The 21,121-nt window shown below is 39.4% G+C and overlaps 2 protein-coding genes across 5 annotated transcripts in view; one reads left to right on the top strand and one right to left on the bottom strand.

Moving 5' to 3' along the window:
• Window positions 1-11,777, bottom strand: part of KEL (Kell metallo-endopeptidase (Kell blood group)) — a 29,227-nt gene extending 17,450 nt beyond the window's left edge. The window contains exons 1-2 of one of the 4 annotated variants that reach the window (XM_074534909.1): window positions 9,395-11,777; window positions 5,049-5,202 (exon numbers count right to left, since the gene is read on the bottom strand). In XM_074534909.1, the coding sequence (XP_074391010.1) occupies window positions 5,049-5,066 (18 nt within the window). In that variant the 5' untranslated portion in view covers window positions 5,067-5,202; window positions 9,395-11,777. Of the gene's footprint in view, window positions 1-5,048; window positions 5,203-5,375; window positions 6,367-9,394 lie in introns of those variants that run through there. The other 3 variants (XM_074534910.1, XM_074534908.1, XM_014272702.3) reach the window with 3 other exon arrangements.
• Window positions 11,778-15,541: 3,764 nt separating this feature from the next.
• Window positions 15,542-16,492, top strand: LOC102068291 (taste receptor type 2 member 40-like). The gene has a single exon (XM_005494981.2). The coding sequence runs from the start codon at window positions 15,557-15,559 to the stop codon at window positions 16,490-16,492; it is 936 nt and encodes a 311-aa protein (XP_005495038.2). The 5' UTR covers window positions 15,542-15,556.
• Window positions 16,493-21,121: the final 4,629 nt, after the last annotated feature.

The following is a 21,121-nucleotide window of genomic DNA, read 5'->3' as shown; positions in this document are numbered from 1 at the left end:
AAGAGACAGAAAAAAATCAAGAAAGAAAAATTCATATTAAGGTTAGCACTAATAACATACTCCATCTCCCACCTAATCTACTAGGAAATCATTCACACGACTAGTGCCAAAATACCAATAGTCATCCAAGTCATCTACATGTCTGTATTCCCATGGGCTTTCTCTCTTCACTTCCCCATTTTTTCAAGCTATAACTGTTGCACAGTAATTATGAATTACTCATTGACAATCCAGCTTGGTATGAGGAGACTTCTCCCTCCATGGTTCATTCTGGTTTATGGAATCACCTTGCATATACTTCCTGAAGATATCAAAGCCTTTTTGAATCTATACAGCTAATAATAGGATGGCTATGACTGGTAGTTCTTTATTCTGCTAGACTCTGGTAATCTCAGCACTAATTTCAGATCTCTCTTCAAGAAATAAAGTACTGTATCCAAAGCCCTCTAGTCCAATTCAAGTGAGAGAAAAGATTTGTTCTATTCTACAAACTGAAGTAAACTGTAAATTGCTGAGATCTTATATGGAGACAGGCTTTATGTCACTTAAATTTAGTTTTCTTCATAATCTAGATGTATAATTTTGTCTGTGGAACAGGCTAGAGACATAATGAGTACACCTTCTGTTTTAGATATCTGTTTTAGAATGAGCTGAAACATTTTCCAGAGTTACTTGTCCTTTTCTCTGTTGGCTGCAAAGGAAGCTAGATGACTATCATAAAATATACCCCTAACATCTACCTGGATATAGTTAGATAGTAGGACATTTTGTCTCCTTCTGCATACTTTGATGTACATAACACTGGAGAACAGCAGTTTATGAAAGAACAGACACTGGAATGCATACTGGTGATATATAAGGAAAGGGAAAGAACTGAAAAAAAATGAAAAGTGAAATGACTGAATAGGAGTATATAATGATAAAAGGGAGGCAGAAGGGGAGAAAAACCAGAAGATAATGGAAAATCTCAGCTGTAGCAAACAGGAGAAAATCTCACAGCTGTGAAAGCTGATGGAAGTGCTATTAGGAAAATCCTACATGTCACTGACACGGCCTGGCCTGTACTGTCCCTACAGGCTCAAGTTTAGCTTCCTGTTCTATCCTGATTCTTTGATAAAAGAAATCTGTATGAGAAACCTTATCAGGCCTTGGAACTCTTTGAGGAAAGGCAAAAAGCATACTTCGTGCATATGCCCACTTCTTTACTTGGCTGTCTGCAGCTCTCCCGTGCAGTCTCCATCTGAGCTCTGCTGCAATGGCAGCCATGCCTTTGTCTGGACAGGCATGCCATCGATCTGGATCCTGACCATCACCTACAGACTAGATTCTGCAGGTTTGCCCTTGGACCTGTCTCCTCACAAGGGACTTGCCTGGCAATCTGCACTCTTGGTTGACCCTGGGCCCTGTCACCAGTCCTACCTTAACCCCTCATGCCCATACTGAAGGGTGCACCCCTTGCTTTTTAAGTCATTGCTTCTTGCCTGCCTTGTCATGACTCTCAGGTTTCAGATTGTCACCTCTCTTCTGCCTTTGCTGCTCCCTTACATGCAGCAGCTAAACTGCATTTGTCACCACTCTCGGTATCTATGTTCTTTGCCACAAAACCAGGAAACATGGATCTTGACAAAAATCACAAGAAATGGAGCAAAATCTTTACAGGAATGTAAGTATGTCACAGTATATACCCCTTCTCCTAAGGGAACGTTAAGGAAATGAATGAGTCTGTTGTTAATCATCTGGACTAATATACTATTTATGACTTCTGCACAAAAACATTAATAGAAGGGAAAACAAAAATAAGCAATAGAAAAACAAACGTCATCATTTTCTAATCTTTCAAATGTGAATTTTATTCAATCTTGAATAAAAACCTTTCAAAGGCTTTCAACTCCTGGAAATTACTAACAAGAGTTGAGTGCCTAATGCTTTTCTCCTTTAAAATCCTATTCTTCTGACTTCTCCAGGAAAGATAGAGAATAATCAAATGGAGAGCAAGTAGATATAAGTGACATTAGAAGTTGCTAGATACAGAACATGATCATACTGGCAAAGTACAGTGTACAAACTACAAAGGACGAAATCCAAATTCCTTTCATAAGTCCCTGCAGCAAAACACTTGTTTTACTCCTGGAGTAAGAGATTAACGGTACAGCAACTGAGTGAAAGAAAACTAGCTTAGCTGATAAAGGAAATACAAAAACCACTCTTTGGCATGCAAGCCTTCATCTTTCACCATTTAGGAAAGATTGAATGATTTACATTCACAATTCTCTTGACTTCTCAGCTGCAATAAACTTCTTGTTTTTAACATAGAAAATCTGGCCTATTCCTATAATGAAATAGTAACAATTTTGCAATTAATTGGTTTCATGCTATCAGAAGACATCTGTTTCTCTCTTTTGAGTCATAAATGGCATGACTGTGGAGATACTAGCAAGAAACTGGAATTTCAAGACTCTCTGTTGAATTTCTTATGAATTTTTGGTTAACAGTTGGCCTATTTCAGGCCTATGCATGATGTTTATTTTGAAATCCAAAATGCATCAAATAAGAGAGTTTTAAAAATGTCTAAGAGAAACAGCACTGCCCCCCTCAAATCTCCATTGTGAAACAACTAGAGAAGTACCTGGCTGAGAGCAGCATGCCCAAAATAATAACACAGCACAAAACAAATGACAGGGTAGTGGAAATTGGTTGTGGACCTCTATGTAGAAACTGGATTATGGTCTGTGTTATGTGAACTATAAGCATAAAAACTGCTCTTGAAACACTTCACCTTCCACAATAAATGCCTTTCTAATCTTGCCTCTCTAACTGGGGTGGGATTTGAGAGAAACTGTGGACCTACATAAACAGAGAAAAAAGAGGAGGGCAGTCATATTTAGTCCTCCTTTATGTCTTTTTCATGCCAACAGCTTAAACAAATCTAGACAGACAAATACCTGCTTTTTCAGTACTCTTAGACAGACACTGACCAGAGCAAAATCCCTGTCAGATTCTTGATCTAGAATGAATTTCACTTTTATGCCACAATGGATTAGGTGGTTCACAGGCACTAAAATACAGACCTAAGGCAGTGATTCTTGGCCAAGGCAGAGGTGTGAATTTAACTAGATGGACCCAGAAGTGGCATACCAACACTTCCAGGGCACAGGATACAGGAACATTACATAGCTTACAGGAAGCAGCAGCACTTTATTGTGGTATGTTTTGAGACCTAGTTGCTTCATCCAGCAAGCACCATATAAAGATACAAGTGAATGGTTTGAACAAGCCAGTGGAAAAGGATAAAAAGACTTCAACCTCTGACAGGGTTTTTCCTTATAGGCCTCAGTTATGGGTGAGAAGAATAATCAGTATTAGCATAAAGATGAACGCAATTTCCACTACAGTTTCAGTCCTTTCATGTTTTTAAGCATGTGCAAATGCTCAAATTTAAATGTGTTCACTATGGCTAAGTGAGAACAAATGGCCATAAAATCATTAAAAGATTAATTCTAATAGCTGTAAATTATAAAAATTTATGACTTAAAATTAATGTACTATATGTATCATCTGACTCAAATGCAAGCATGACTTGGGATAGCATGACAAGTACTGTTATCACTAAAGCAAGAACTGTTCGATACAACTAAATCAGCCAAAGAATTTGATTTTCCTTGAGCATCTCCTTCTTTCTGTTTGTGAGCTGTTCCTGAATTCTGAAGGGAGGTTGAAGTTACTCTCCCTAATTTTTTCTCACCTTGTATTTTCACAGTGTTTAGTGCTATTACAGAAAGATAAGCATCTAGCTTTCATGAAAATAAAGTAAATTTTAAAAAAGAGATCAAAGGAAGAGAGAAATGAAGTTATTTTTCATAATTGTTTACCAGATAATGTAGCAGTATTGTTTTTCAGCCAGTAGATTATTCATGAATTACTGACTTTGGCTGTTACCCAAATCTTGTTTATCACATTACTCACATGGATGGCATATTTTCAGACTAATACCCCAATATCACAAAACCCTTCATTTTCTAAATTCATCTTTTGTCAGCAAATTATTTAAGCACATAAATTGAGCCCATTAAATGCCATTTGAGAAATATTTTAGCCCGTGTTTCAAACCGCTCAAATTAAATATGAAACAGAAAGGTTGCTGAATTGTATTCTGGAGTACTAAAATTGTGAAGCAAAACCATGGCCACCAACTGAAATTATGATTATGGTTTGATCTTCATCACACAGAAATTTTGGAACGGATATACAAAACAAACATTTCTGCAAATTCTTCAACTATAAAAACGCAGACAAGATAAATATAAGTGACTGTTTGCATTACAGCCATGGTCACACTGAACAGATCTCAATGTAAGAACACACGCACATTTCAGTGTTTGTATTATTTAGTAACACAGAACACTTCATTTATCTCTGTTGCCCTTGAATGTTTTGTACTTTTTCAGCAATCTTGAGCTAACAGTTCAGTTCAATGCAATTTGTCTGTAAATATGCAATTAAGACTTTGCTAGCTATTTATATAAGACATCAAAGCAGAAAAAGGACACCACGCTACATGGGAAGCAATTAGGCTCACCATGTCATTCTCACATTCCAAAAACTATGCCTTGCTTATCCTCAACTATTTATAGGGGGAAAACTGCACATTTCTATGTAAGTACTTTCTTATAAAACCTTGCTGGAAAAAATGGAGATAGAATAAAATATGTCATTATAATTTTTATTATTATTGTTGTTGTTGTTATCATTATTACTACTACTAATAGTTTTGCTATTACTATTATTACTTGTTGGTCAGTACTTCAAACAGCTCTCAGAACAGCCTTTAGGGTGACTAACAGGAAGGGCAAGAACCCCTAAATCATCACACCATATCCCAAATCATTAATTCTGAGACCCGGACAAGACCTTTCTGGATACAAACTGTGAAAAACTCAACTACCTCAGTCTCCCAATGCAATAAGCAGTGTAGCTATGAAAGGGGAAGGAAAAGAGAGGTGTGCAATGAAGCTCCCTCAGCAGTTTACAAGACAGACCCATTTCCTTACCTGTGGAACAGTGCTCATGCTTGTCACCCCAGCAGGTTTTGCTCCTGTGGCTACCACAGTTGCGAACTCTGTTTACTTGGTTGCTATCAGTTTTCTGTGCCCACACACTCTGCTGAGTCCAGAGACAATCTCTTCTTCCCAGCTTGGCTGTTTGCTGTGGGGAGGAGAAGTGAGAAGAAAAGCTCAGAGACAAACACCCTTAGAGAAAATGGGAGGGAGGGAAAAGTTGTTTCTGCAACTCTCCACCCACCTTAACACCTTAACATCTTAACACCTCTACTTCTCATAAAAGGATTTTTCCCCCCCTTCTGTGTCTCTGTGACCCACCTGCCTTTCTGTCTCTTGGAGCTCCACCGAAATCTTTTTGAACAGAAGTATGTGATTCTCTATCTCCCTCAGCCTCTTCTCAGCTAGTCACTGTTTCTTTTCTCTCCAGCAGCCTCACTATCCTGCCCACCCAACAAGCCTGTTTTGGTCTGATATTCTCCCTGCCACTAGCCTGTTTCAACCTGCTGTTGCCTTGGGGCCCGCAGGCTTCTGCCTATTGCTAGATAGTGTGGGCTAGGGATCCTAGTGCTCCTCCTCCCACGAGGAAAAGCCAAGGTGCTGACTTGCTTCTTACTCTCGCTCTCTCATCTGCGCCCTAGTGTCCATTCAAGGAGTGAACACATCTGGCTTTTTCTCTTTCCCATTAAGAGTCATAGTAAAAGAAAATCATTAAGTACTGATTCTATTTACAGTTGTTCATTGCTTCTTGGAAGTTAGCCAGCCTATGTGTCTTTGCTTATTTAAGGAGGAGTATTGGGAAGATTTGGGAGGGAGGTTTCTCTGCTTTGAGGACTGGGAACCCAGATTACTTCTCTGAGACATTAAAAACTGAGTAGGAGAGTGAGACATTGGGATTTGAGACCTTCCCAATTGGCAGCTGTGAGCTGAGAGGTAGTGGGGACCAACTTGGTATCAGCTTCCAAAGTGCTTGAAACAAGCAGAACACCAGGATGGGACTGTTTGCCTCCCCAGGCTGCAAGTCTCTGAGAAGAATGTGATATCTTGGTTCACTAGTCTGAAGATAATTTGATATCTGCTCAGTTGTTCAGAGCTCCTATCAACCTGATTTTCCCTATTTCTGTAGTGCTTGCATAATTTAACACTTTACTATCACAACAGATTTCTTATATGGCTGAAATTAGTTACTTACCCCCAGTTCTTTTTAGCATTCAGGTTACTGGTAGCTATATATTTCTATATTTACCAAACAGCTCTAAATACAGTAAGAAAGTTCTTGCATACTGACAAAAAGGTCCCTACTGACCTTTCTTTCCTTGCAGCGTGTCACTTCACCTTATCAGAATCCATTTTGCAAATACTTCTCGCTTAAATTGAGATTTGACTTAATGAAAGCAACAAAACAGTCTTTTGTTAGCCACAATTGAGATCTCACAGTGAAGAGATCTTTGTAAACTATATGGACAAATTTGTTCATGACAATATTGAGTTTATTTATCTGTCTTAACTGTATCTGAACTCTTCCACCTTCATAATTACAGCATCTAACAGCTGCCAAGTTTTATGAAATGAAGTAAATTTTACTTCTCTTTTCTCTATGAAAAGAGTTTAAAACTTACCTGGGCAAGGAATTTATTGCCTTTTTTGATTATAAAATGGTTATGATGTTTTTGAACACAATGTTATTAAAATTAGAGCAAGTAATAAAAGCTTGACTGAAGTATTCACTTTTAAAATAACACTTGAGAAGACAAAAAAAGCCTTTGGTCAATATGCTGGGAGGAAATGATTGACATTAATGTCATTTCATATACCAGTAGCTATTAAACAGGTATTCTCATTTCCTCTTGATTAAATGAAATTTTACCACATAATTTGGCAAAACATTACATTGATATTTCCACACATGCTAACTAGAAATGGATTGTCCCACACATGCTAGCTAGAAATGCTTTGAATGTGTATGTATGGATGATTTTTAGCAGACTTGTAAACTAATCAGGACACATCCTTAACAGTAGATGGATCTCAGCTTCATTTCAAGAGTGCATGGGATGTTTCAGGAAAGGAAACCTGAGAAACCCTCTCTTTCTCAATGAAGAGCACAGCTCTTTGAATTACATGTTTCAATGGTGCTGTGATGCTGAGAAAGCTGCCTTGCAAGATCTAGTGTGGTGGTGATATTTCTTCTATGAAGGCATTACATACCATAGTAACATCATATGTTGGATCTAACAGACATTATTATTGGATTCCCAATAGTGTTCTGTAAAAGTATGCTTCTGAGTAATATTCTGCTGTAGTGGACATTGGGTTTTGAGTTCAGTAATTCAGTAGCAAAGTTGAGCTGCTATGGAGAGAATTAAGTTGTTAAAATTTTTATTTATTCAAAAATTTGTGTATCTCATTGGAAAAATGTGGATTTATTTCATGTAGATCCTACAACTGTGACTATGGTCTGAGATATCCAGGTATAAGATAAATTTTGTCTGAAATTATATGATCCACATTTCAGAAAAATCTGTTTGGCTGTTGCATAGTAATTCATACGCTGTAGTTATGTATGTTTTTAAGGAGAGTTTCTTGCATCTGTCAGGGTAAAGATAGAGCATATTTGCATCTGGTAGCAATAAGGCAGTGAAGCATGTCTTACATTTTCCGTATCACCAACTGGATATGGAAATTTCTTTCAGATTGTGTGCCACAGGACAGTAGCACTTTCTGTTTGAAAGTAACAGTCTGTATATATATTTAAGGCTTGAAAAAGCTCTGCCTTGGAGAGGACTGCATTATGGCATTGTAAATACTCTGATGGGGTTTTGTATATACAACCTGTAGAGCTTTGGGCATCTTGAGAGCTGACTGTGTGAAGTATTCAAATATACATGAAAATGGTGCTGTTGTTTTTCCTGCTAGCATGTAGCTTTCTTTGAAGACACTTTTCTCACCTACAGAAAGCAAAGACAAAAAGTTTCCCTGTAAAATTTTTCTAATTACAGAAGCAGGAAGAGGGGCTTGGGGGAGGGAGGGAGGGCAGGGAGGGAGAAGACGTCACAAGTAATCCTTATCAACTCATTCCCTTCTTATCTTTAAGGCACATATGACAGCTCTGCTCCCTTGAGTCCACAAATTAGTAAGAGAACCTCTGGCTTTTTTCTCTGGGAGAGACAATTTCTCTCCTCTGTACAGTGCATTAGCTTCTTCCAAATCTAACTGATCAGCACATTGAAAAAATATAATGTTCAGCATGCCTTCCAGCTGTTACACATAAAAATGCTTAACAGCAATTATCTTTTAGATACCTCTTAGAATTAAATAAACATATGATTCAAAGAAATATGGACATATTAAGTGTGTTGGCGTGCATTTGACAGATGTTGTTGCAAGTATTTATTATGGCAATTCTAAATTGTTAGTATTTCAAATGGTTTGGAATCAAAAGCAGGTTTCAGCAAATTATTTTTCTAATATCTGTCCTGAAGTGAAATTGAATTGGGACTTTGATCTTCTACATCATGTGAATAGTAAATTCCACTGCAACAGTTTGGTAGACTGAAGTTCTGCTGGATGGATTGATATTCCATCTTCAGCCTTCCAAAATATATATGTATCACAGACTGCACGAAAGATTGCTCTTTTAAAAAGAGCATTAGAAAAACATGCTGAGGCAATGTTAATGACGCTGGCCATCTTGAAAACTCTTGTAAAAAGGCTACCACTTACAAAGAAACTGCACTTAGGTTTAAAAAAACCTTGTTTAACTCAAGCTCTTCTACCTCAAATGGTCCCTGGTGATACTACTACTGAGCGGTGTGACTTGAGGATTAAAACAACATGGAAGAAAATCTCCTTGATATGAAAGACTGTCTGCTAAAGGTTAGTAATAATTTTGGCAACCATCAAAAGCACAAATTTGGTCTGAGGACATCAGAACACTGTAGCACTTGTTACTTCACTAAAGAAGTTCAGAAAACTGGAGGCAGGATAGCCTGAGAGCCATAATATTCCGTTGTAGATTGGAGGACTGATGACAGGATAAATTCACTTTAAACAACCCATAATTGGAGCTGTCAGTCAGGGATCTAGCAGAGTGTTCTAACTGCCCTGCAGGTGACAGAGACAGATCCCTTCTGGGACAGAAGTGTTCTCAGACACTCTCAAATCACATATGCAGCAACTTTTCACATGGCAACTTCACACATGGTGACTTTTCACTCTTTTATCCACCAAAAACTTTCTTGCTCATCTAGCATCAGTCGATCAGTACACAAACTCAAAGACTTAGAGAATGCCTTGGTTAGAAGGCACCTTTTAAAAATCATCCAGTTCAACCAACCCACCATGGTCAGGCTGCTTAATCTCTGTCCAGGCCCTGAATACTTCTAGTGAGGGGACATCCCCCACTTCCCTGGGCAACCTGTCCTTCCAGCTTTCTGGGACACCTTTATTCAGAAAAAAAAAGGACAGAAAAGTAATTGTTACTTCTAACCACAGCCACCAGTTAATAGACTTTAGGTTCAGAGGAGGAAGGAAGAAGGGGAGAGACCAAAGTTTGTAACCACTCAATGTGCAGCAATTTACTTACCTGGATAAATTGTTAAAGACAATGGGGAAAAAAGAGGAATAGCCTGACCTCTGTGACTCCTTCGAATTGAAGATTCACCAGTCCACGCATAAGGAAGACTATACTCAAACCTGGGATCCAGGTGGATAGAATGGATACAAGATATGTGAACTGGAAGGTAAACAGGAAGGGTATCCTTGATGACAGGATAGAAAAGGAGTTGGTTTCAGGTACTAGGGAAGGAAAATCTGAGAATGAAAGGTAAGAAGGTAGAGAAGATTAGGCAAGAAAGACAGGAGAAGCAGTGAAAAGAAGAATGGCAAAAACCACTGAAGTTGAAACTGAAAAACACCTTGTTTTTCCCTCTCCTACATGAATGTACATGATTTTCCCTGATCATAACCCTATCGTACATGAATGCCTTCTATTATTTTCTGTGTTACTGTAATATCTCATTTGTTGCTTCATTGGGCACAACCTCTAAGAATAAATAGCATAATTAGAATCTCACCTCAGGCTATTGTTAAAGATTTTGTAGTTTTTTTGTTGTTACTGTACTAGTGAGAACTTGATTTTTGTTTCTCTGCAACAGGGTAAAGACTGATATTAAAAAATATATTTTTGCAGTTGTATATCTCTTTATGCATTCAGACATTCCCTGTGAAACCATTCCAAAATAACCATGAGGCATAGTTTTCCATTCAGAAAAGCAAGTCCTAGTCTCTGAAGCATTTATTTAACATCAAGGAGAGCAAAAAAGAATAAAAGCCTAATCCCTGAATAAGCAGCCACAAGGCCTTGTACTGAGGGGGCATGCTAAGGCAAATGAAATATCTGAGTCCAGCAGGCTGCCAGGGGGCTTCTCTTACAATTAAGTGTGTATCAACTCTGTTCTTGCTTCTTCACAGTGCACCATCTTCCAAAATACATCCTAGAAAACCATTTTCCATAGCTCTTTAAAGTGCTTGCTCTCTGCTCTGTTTTTTACAATTGCTTACAGGCTCATGTAGAGGGACATTTCCTGTAAAACTCCGTTCTGATTGTGAAAAGTGACCATAACAAAAATACCCTTTCATATAATATGAAACATAATCATAGGCAACATAATCAAAAGCTGTGAATTTCATAACATAAAAGGTATGTCCTGTGCTTTACTGTATTAGCCCTACAGATGTAATTTAGATGAAAGACAACCTTGTGTGAGATGTGGAGTTGTACCTACTTATGGAAAACTCAGGTTAATTGCTATGCTTGGTGACAACAAAATAGAACAAAGCCTTATAACCTGAATTATGTGTGCCAATGTGTGAGGTGAAAATGGCCTTGAATTTCAGAGATTATGGGTTTATCAAGCAGAATTATTTATATTTCACATGTTGATAATGTTCTTCTGCTGCAAAATCACTCGAATCGTGGATGTTACGATGCAATAGCCACTTGACCACAACGCAGATTTATGTCTCCAAATGTGTATTTTAATTGTAATGCTGCAACAAGAAACTCTATGGAAGCACAGCATTTACGGCTAAATTTAAAACTGTATGAACTTCATGGTCATTCACAATACTGTAGAAAGTATCAGCAAGATATTGTTTTTAAGTATTTTTTTGCTAGAAGTACATCCATCATATCTACCATTAGTTACATCTGTGGACAAGACAGTGAAGTGTCATCAGTCACAAAAATTCTCTTTGGTTCAGCCCCTAAATCTGCTGTCCTCATTTGTGGTTTAGATCCAATTTAGACACTAAAGCTCTTCACATTGCAATATCACAAAGTAATTCTTGTGAAATAAAAGGAAAAATTTAAAAAACTCCTAAAATTACCTCATCTCTTCTGAGCAGAACACTAAATTTCTTTCTTCTGTATTTCCACCACAGTTTCATTTTATGTCTCCTCTTCTTAGCCTTTTCATCCTCCTCAGTATCTCCAGTTATTGCAGTGTGTTTCAGATGTTAAGGCTTAAACTTAGAATACTGGAGATTTCAAGTTCCATTTTGTATCGTTGATTCTGTTGTAATATGAGGTTTTTAGTCATCAGGTTACTTGCCATTGCATCTGTAAAATGGAGTTGTTTGCATTTGGCCAGCAACGTGGCATATTTTGAATTGAACAAAATAATTTCCTGTGTCACTATCAGGTATTATTAAGTACCAAACACTTTAGTTCACCAAGCAGTCAAATTAGCTGGAAGAGATTTTCTCCCAGACTAATGAAATGGAAAGAAATGTATTTTTAGTAGATTTCTATATAGTTAGATGAATAAGCTTTGCTTTCATTTACTTCTCTTATCCAAGGCAGGATCATCTTCTTCTGGGACTCTCCAGAATCTTCTTGTTCAAACTTTTTAAAAAAGTTTGCAATGAAAATATACATGTGGTTTCTTTTTCTCCAGGTTTTAAGACTAATTGTAAAAAGGATCTGGCTTTGTAATTATGAAACCAGCCACTCCTTGCCCTCTTCACAATGCACTTTAAGAGTTTATTCCTGTCTTTTCAGAGCTATTTTTTCATGTTTGTTAGCCCTTTTGCAGATTTCTTCTTTCTAAACTAAAAAAGGCTGTTGTATCCAATTTTTATAGTTCTGAAATACAACTTTATTAGAGCCACATACAAGAGTACAATGCCTTAATTTATGCAACAAACATAAATTTTTGGTTGCATCTCCCAGTATAGCATCTATTTTTATTACTGCTTTCTTCACAAATTTATATATGCATGTGTTTATTCATCTCTGTAGGCATTTGTCCCTATTTTATCAGACTGCATCTCCAGCTTGCCAAAATGATTTTGAATTCTGAATCTGTCTTCCAGAACTTTGTGGTCAGCCTAAGACTGGTGTTGTGTGTAAATTCAGTAGTGTCCAGTCACCAGAAAAATAAAATTCCTCCCAAATACTGGATGCAATACTCCAGATATCACCTCAAAAAGTGTTAAGGAAGAGAATCACTTTCCTTAATCTACTGGCTGTGCTCCTGGTAAACCAGATCAGAATGCTGTACACTGTATACTTATTCTCTAGACATTTACTGAACTACTTTATGTACTTAGCTACCCATCTACTATGGTAGTTAATTCTGATTTCTTTGTCAAGCCCTTGGAATCTACTTGTGTTGAATACTGCTGATATAATTAATTTTACCACCAGACAATAAAAAGGCGGGACTGAGATAAAGTTCCCAGGTACTGCTATGGTGAGTACAGTTAGGGGCTCTACACTTCTTTTGGAGTTTTGGCTGCTGAGTTTCAGAGCCAACTTCCACAGCACAGATGACTGACCTTAAAACAGATTGCTGGAGATGGCTCAGCAGGGCTCAGCCCCTTCTCATTTTGGGGGCTATTTCTAAGCTGGGTGCTCACCCTTGCTCTCACAGCTCTCACTGAGCTGTGCTGCAGCTTTGCCTGAGTCTTTCCATCTGCCTAGCTGACCTGGAAACTGATCCTGGTCTACAAATTGGAATTAACTGGCTTGATCTTGGACATGTTGTATCACTATGGACATATCTGGTATTACTGGACTGTTGGCTGACCCATCACAGAGCTTCTCAGCTGTGCTTGGTTATAGGAGGTGGGACTGCATGCTTGACATCCTTGCCTGCCTTGTGGTGATGCTGCCTTTTTGGATCTCATTTCTTTATGGAACAGCTCCTCCTGCTGCTCCTTGACATGACCATTGCAATCTATGCTTCAACCATAATTCTCCCTTGTGGGCTTACATGGTGTTGAGCAGCTTTTGAAATAGTTGACTACTAGGCTTCTATAGTAGCCTTTCTCTAAACTGTGTATGGGGATATATACGTACTTTGTTAGTTGACTCCATGAGGATGAGGTGTTCAGGTTCAGCTAGCACCCTGCTGACGTTGATTTTGACACATGGGTAGACATTCTGGAAGATGGCCTGAGAGACCTTTGTGTCCATCTGCACCATGGACTCAGACTGGGTGCCTGACAATCTGTATCAAGGGGGGAAAGGCTGCAAAATGCAATGGAGCACCTTCTTCTCAGGTGCTGATGACCAGAATGTGATATGGTGACAGTGACAGGCATGAGATCACTACACAGAACATTAAACTGACCCTTTTCAGGTCAAAATGCGTCACTTCCCACTGTTCCACCAAAGTGCACAGCACAATATGATCCCAGGAACTGAATGGTCATTTTTCACAGGGTGAAGGAATTATCTACCCATTAGCAGCTTCCTTTGACCCTTCCTGGAGAAAAAGATTGCTCCAGTACTTTCTAGATAATTCCTGAGCATGAGCATAATTGAGAATACAGCAGCAGAATCAAATCCAGCACCTGGAATGGCAGCAGTGTCACTCAGATTGTCAGACCATTGCCAGATAGGGTAGGCTTGGCTTGGCTTGGCTTTTGAGGTTTGCAGTGAGTAGAGGCACATGAATCACCCTGGGTCTCTTAGCCATGGAAACAAAGGTGTGGGTTACCAGGATAATATAAAGTTGCACACAGCTGGCCAGGCACATCACATGGCCAGGAAGTACTTGAAAATTTTACTTTGAGAATACTTTGAAAATTCAGCTAATGTCACTATGAAGCCATCAGAATTAACAAGATATTTAAAATCTAAGCATCCAGAGCACAAAGACAAACCCCTACAATTTTTTCAGCCATGTTTCAAGCCACATGACATTCAATTCAGTACTTTACAAAATTTCACCAAACTTTATGACAAATGTGTAGAGAAGCCTCCTTTGAAGTTTCTTGCTTCATAGCAAAAGAAAAAATGTCACATAGGACCAGATAAACACTTATTCTTTCTGTCATAAAAAGTAAAAGTGGTTGGGATAATACACAGAAAGCTATAGGGAAAATACACAGAAAGCAATAGAGCAGCAAACTAAAATGCATTCTGTTATCAGCAAACACTGCAAGAAGACACATAGAAAATACTGCTAAAGTCTTGAAGAGACAAGTATAAACACAAGTTACATAGTGGAAGAGGATTCCTGAGTGGGTGAAAGTACAAATGTTTCCATAATGCCTCAGATTAAGGTATTTGACAAATTCTGTTTCAGTAGTGAAGTAAATGAAGAGCTACCTTCTGTAAGCCACTGAAGGGAAGATTTACCCCAGAAGCTGTATTCTCCACAGAAAATTATTTATTTAATAAAAATGTTTTCTGTAAGAGCTGTGCAAGTGTAAAGACCAGTGAAACAGCTGCTTTGACTGGCATAAGAGAAGGATTGGGTGGTAGGGTTTTGTAGTCATCACTACAGCTGGAATTCGTTCACTGCAATATTCATAGATGAGTTATTACAGCAAAGAAACTGGAGCCAGACCTCCAAAATGTGCTACAGGATGTCAACAGTTTGGTTTACTTCATAAAAACAAGAACTTGAAATATTAGAACCTTTACAATACTGTGCAATGACAGGGGAGAGATGACGAAAATCCTTTATACCTTGATTGCCTGTCGCATGCCCACCAAGCCTGTTAGCAGATATTTGAATACATCTGATAAAGACCTGCTTCAGTATTAGAAGAGGCCACAGAGTTTACTCTCATAAACAAAGAAGACAGAACCGTGCAAGACAGAGAGAGATAAAGGTCTAAGATATTTAAAAAAAAACAAATCTAGGCATGTAAAGCAGGGCATCGGATACTGTAGTGCAAATCCGCAGTTCTACAAACCCCAGCTGAGCTGCTCCATATCTTTACAATGCAAATCCTTCCACAAAAATGAAACCTATGTAATTGAATCTTGACCCCATTTGCATGCTTAGACAAATCAGATGAGCGATCAGCCTAGAAAACAAGATGTAAACCAGCAGAAATATTAAATCACAAAAGGTTACTTCTGCGCCTGAGATAAATAGGGGAGCATTGCCCATAACAACTCTTGGAATTGGCAGTGCGAGGTCCGAGGCTTTCAGGAGCCCAGGAGAAGCTGGGTAATAATCACAAGCCCTTGAGTTGCAATGATGACATCTTTTGTTCTCCTTTGTCTATCAATTGCTATAATTGAATCCCTGGCAGGAATTCTGGGAAATGGAATTATCTTGGCTGCCAGTTCAATGAGCTGCATTGGGAGCAAAACATGGCCCCCATATGATATGATCGTGATCTCTCTGAGTTCATCTAGATTCATTGTGCAGTCATGGAATACACTGGAATACTTATTGACTATATTTTATGAAAGCTTCTTTTGTCAAGAAAACGTGAATTTAGCTTCCAAGATAATATTTACATTTCTGAGCTACTCCAGCCTCTGGTTTGGAGCCTGGCTTAGTGTCTTCTATTGCATCAAGGTTGCCAGTTTTACACAGTCTTTCTTCATCTGGCTGAAGCTGAGAATTGCCAGGCTGGTGCCCTGGATGCTGCTCACATCATGGCTCTGCTCCTTCACAGCTGCAACTTCCTTCACCTTGGATGTCTACAGTGTACACGAGAACATCACTGCTCCTTCATCCATGACAAATTCTTCAGCATTGACAACCACAAAGAAAGACAGTTTGGGTTTATTAATCCTTATCTGTAATGCTGGTATAGCTATGCCTTTAATACTGTCTGTTGTTTCAAGTGTACTGCTGATTCGGTCTCTGTGGATACACACCAGACACATGCAAAATAATGCAAGTGGCTTCAGGGATCCCAGCTTAGAGGCCCATATGAAAGCCATCAAGTCAGTCTGCTCCTTCCTTTTCCTTTACATTATATGTTTTGTTTGTGTTCTTTTCATATTATTTAACATTTTTTCACCTTTAAGCAATGGAGAAATGATTTGTGTCGTTTTAATGGCTGCCTGCCCTACAGCACACACATTTGTCTTAATTTGGAGCAATCCCAAATTTCAAAAGCTGCCACCTAGGATTTGGCACCACATTAGCTGTCATGTCAGACCTGTATCCATGTAAAAGACAGTGCCTTAGCCTGGACTTTCTAGTTTAGATCCGGAACAATTAAATTGAAATCATCAGATGGATAAATAACAAATGTTGGAATGAGTAGATTAGGGCCTTGATCAGCAGTCAATAGGAAGGTAGGAATTTCTTTTTATTGGATGTTAGTCTTATTAAGAATAATTGTGTATGTTGTCTATTATCAGCTGTACTTTCCTTGGAAATCATCACAGTCTCTCTAAAACAACAGAAAAACAGGGCCAAGACTCAGACTAGAATGGAATCTCTTGGAATGCTTGAGGTTACAATACCTGATCCATAGAATAGACCACTTTAAGCACAGGCATGGACACATTCTGTGAACATAAAGCTTCAATGCAGTTTCTAGTTACTAAAACCTTCTCAAGAGGATTTTGAGGAATTCCCAATATTTTCAGAATATCTCATTCATCATTTTCAAATCTGACTGAAATCTACAAAAACATTTGATGATTTTAAAGATGTCTGTAACATTCCAACACGGTTCAGGAAAGAATGACATGGCCTTTTGAGATTCCTCCTCTTGCTGAAATAGTGATCTGTGTCACTGCAATACTGTTACATCAGAACTGGAGCTTCATGACCCTTTTCAGGTGCAGGGGGACTTTGCATACTTCTAAAGTAACTGACACAGAAACATACATGACCTGGGCCTTGTGTTCACTGTGCCCATCCTGATTCAATGTGTCTGATTTGGATGCTGTCAATCTGTGTGAAGCAATGTACCTGTAATTGAGCTGAGTCTGTGCCTGAATTGCTCTATTCTGCAAATTAAAATATATCATGTCAAAGGATAACCTGGGATGCAGCCTTCCTTTCCCTCATGACATAAGTTGTGCCACAGGAGACACCACTGGTTTCCATTAACATTTTTATGCCATTTTATGCCATTGGTAGAAGTTGAGCCCATGGCAGTGGCACCCTGACATGCCATTGTCAGCACCATGCATTGTCACCATGCTGGTTCCCAGCCCAGCACCATGAGACACCCGTGTTGGGAGGGTTGGTCCATCCTCTGCCCTTCCCTGCTCTCCCCTCACCGGCCTTCAGGAACAAACCTCAGAGCTCTCTGACCACACCAACAGGCAGAACACGTGGGCTGTGCTCAACCCACAACCCGTGTGTGCTGTCCTGCTCCTGCCTGAGCTCTGAGGCACACGGCTGCTCAGCAGCGACACCCTGAACAGCTGCTCTCACACCATTTGGTTCTATGTTCCCTTATTTCACATTCCTCATGCACATGGCATTCAAAAGCAGTTCTTGTGCTGTTTTCCTGCCTCTTTAAGTACATCTTCCCTCCAAAGCTTCCTTTCCATAAAATAAAACCAAATAGTGTCCGATTCATTCACATGAATTCATGAATCTAAGAGGGAAAGCCAACAGAAATATTGGAAGGCTCGTCATAGGGTCAGTCTTCTGGGAGACCTTTCTGTCTGTAAGTGACCAGCTAACCAACTCTGGCCATATGAAGAAAAATATCGTCAACATGCATTATATACACCAACTACTAAATCACTGTGTTCTATTGGATAAATTATAAGTTTGACAGGGATTTGTTCTGGGAAGGAAAGTAGAAACTCCTGTATTAGTAGGAATGTGATATTTCTTGGGCTTTAGATGCTCTGAAGATATGAATCATGTCTGACTGTAGGCATTTTTCTCTTTTTTCTCTTCTCTTTGTAATATAAAGGCGGATTGGTCCGCCCCAACTTAAAACTAACAGTTTGCAACCTGAAGAAGTTCTGGAAGTCATGGAATCAGTCCATTCCAAAACATACAAACTGTTTCCACATACACCAATGACACACTACTGCAATGGCAGCTAGATTCAAGTCTGGTACAGTGAATCAAATCATGAAACAAACCAAATTCAAAGCTCATCTTGCTCTAACATTGCCAGAAAGACATAATGCAAATCATTTTGTCCTGTAGATTTTGTAATGAAGATTCAGGTAAACCTCACCAGGATTTATAAGATGCTTACATGCAACAAAAACAATGAGGCCAACAAAACAATTTCCTATTAAAATCACCTTTCCAGATTTCCAGAATTTAATGATAAAAAAAAACAAACACCAGTGTGCAACTCAGAGGAAGAAAGAAAACAAGCCATCCCCATTCTTTTTCTAAAGCACAGTCTCTTCCAAGAAAAAAAAAAAACAACAATAGTCTGATTAGAGTCCTTAGCTCAAGGCAAGACATGCAAATATCTACATGAGAGATCACTACAGGATCCTTCTCTGATTTCCATTCCTATAAGCATGCCTGCCATTTTCATCATTGACATTCAGGACAACAGGTAATGGAGTCAATTTTCAGTGCCCATCACAGTAGGATTTTTTAAAAAATAAAACCTGTGTGCCAGGCTGTACTACTTTTCTGTATATGTGGGGTCAGGGAAAGACAAAAAGCTATGAATGGACATTCTGGTGAAAGTAAGGCCTTGCTTTTGGGGTTTGGCTGCCTTGTTTCAGAGCCAGCTGCCACAGTCCACCTGACTGGCCTTTTAGCAAATTGCGGAGTGAAGCCTCAGTGGGGCTTGGAGTCCTCTACATTCAGGAGCTGCCCCTAAGCTTGCTGGTCAACCTTGGTCTCTCTTTGAGCTCTGCTGCAGCTTTGCCTGGGCCTTTCCACCTGCCTAGCTCACTTGGATACGGATCCTGGCCTGCAGATTGGAATTACTGGCTTGATCCTGGGCATGTCTTTTCATTCTGGATATGGCTGGCAATCCCTGGACTTGTGCCTGTCCCTAATTGTTCTCACAGAGCTTATCTGCTGTCCTTGCCCACATTGTAGGTGGACTGCAGGCCTGACAGTGCCCTCACTGTCTTTGCCTTGCCTTCTGGGGATCCCTTCAACATGGGCAAAATAATTGAACTTATTTCCAATCCATAAGAGATTCCCAATCAATGACAGACTAGGGGAGTGAGAAAGAAAGAAAGAACAAAACCAGAAACCTTTTCCCCCCATCCCTGCCTCTTCACGCTTCCATCTTCTCCCTCCCTGAGCAAGGCCGGGGAACAGGGAATGGGGACTGCAGGGGGAATCCTCTCCACAAGGTGCAATCTTCCAGGAACAAAGTGCTGCAGCACAGGATCCCCACAGGCTGCAGCCCCTGCCATGAGCCTTCTCCATGGTGGGATCTCCACAGGATGCAGCTACCTTCAGGGCACTATCACCTGCTGCCAAGGGGGCTCTCCTCAGGCTGCAGTGTGGATATCTGCTGCAGTGTCACCCTGCTAGGGCCTGCAGGGTCTCAGTCTACATCAGCATGGTCCTCTCCAGGGAAAGCATGGCAATGTCTGCCCTTGTGCCTGGAGCATTTGTCCCCTTCCTTCTTCACTGACCTGGCTGTCTGCAAGGCTGTTTCCCTCGCATTTCTCTCTCTGTCCTCTCACTCACAGTTGCTGTGCACTGGTCTTTACCCTACCTTAAATGAGTTGTCACACATATGTCACCGGCAGCACTGGTGGGCAGAGCCTTGGCCAATGGTGCATCACTTTTGGGGGTAACAGGGACTGGTTCTGTGTGACACAGGGGCACTTTCTGGTCTCTTCTCACACAAACCACCCCTGCAGCCTCCCAGCTGCCAAAACCTTGCCCATAAACCCCACACAGATCACACAGACATTTGCTGGTTGTCTTGTGGCAAGAGGCTCAGGCTCAGTGCTGAATGGGCTTTGAGTTGCCTGCTCTACAGGAAGGTGTCCCTGCCTAGGGCAGGGGGCTGGAACTGAATGGTCTTTAATGCTCCCTTCAACTCAAACCTTTCTGTGATTCTGTGATTCTGTGATTCCATGAGTGAGCTTAAAAGAGCTGAATTTAATGAGTTGAATTTAAACAGCAGCTCCACAGGTTTCTTTTACTAAAAGGGAAGTGATACATATTTGCTCACCTTTTTCTTTTGGAAGCGTCTGTCTATAGCATGCTACAGAGCTGTTCCTGTCAAAAAACCAAACACACTTTTATATTTCTTCAAGGTGAAAGTGAGTTTTAAAATGGATGAGAAAGGGACTTTTTTTCAAAAGATTTTTGTGCCAAAAATTGTATAAGTGTGAGAACTTCAAAAACTCCCATACAGGTGCGCTTGCAAAATTTAGAAGCTGAATGTTCCAAACTCTTTTAAAAGCACCAAAGCAAGAGCTTCTGTGAATTTTAAATTCATTTGGTAAACATATAAAACCAAAAGAATAGGTGAGTAGTATGCAAATTTTGACAAGAGGGAAATTGGCAATTTCAACTGAATTTTAATAAAGAACTTTGCCGATGTCATAGTGGCAATGCCATTCACAGCATGTATCAAACAAAACTGAACATAGAGTGAAGTCTCTGAATCATTGTGTCACAAAGTGATAAGCCCAGATTGAAAAACAAAAATGAAGCATATGCAATCATGTTGCTCTCACTAAAAATAATTATTAATAATATTCTTCGTGAGAAGAGAAAAAGAGTTTGTAGCAATGCCAAAGTGAAATAATCTTTAAAATATTTTTCATTTGGTCTTCAATTATGACAATCTTTTTCTTGATGTATATTTTCAAATAATAAGTATCTGTTCCTTATATGTACATAATACACACAGTACTACACATAAAAAATATATAA

The sequence above is a fragment of the Zonotrichia albicollis genome, chromosome 2 (genome assembly GCF_047830755.1).
Source record: "Zonotrichia albicollis isolate bZonAlb1 chromosome 2, bZonAlb1.hap1, whole genome shotgun sequence".
Lineage (NCBI taxonomy): Eukaryota > Metazoa > Chordata > Aves > Passeriformes > Passerellidae > Zonotrichia > Zonotrichia albicollis.
This window is presented reverse-complemented; position numbering and strand designations above follow the sequence as displayed.

Coding starts and splice junctions, on each gene's coding strand:
- LOC102068291 (XM_005494981.2), top strand. CDS start 15,557: ATGATGACATCTTTTGTTCTCCTTTGTCTATCAATTGCTATAATTGAA.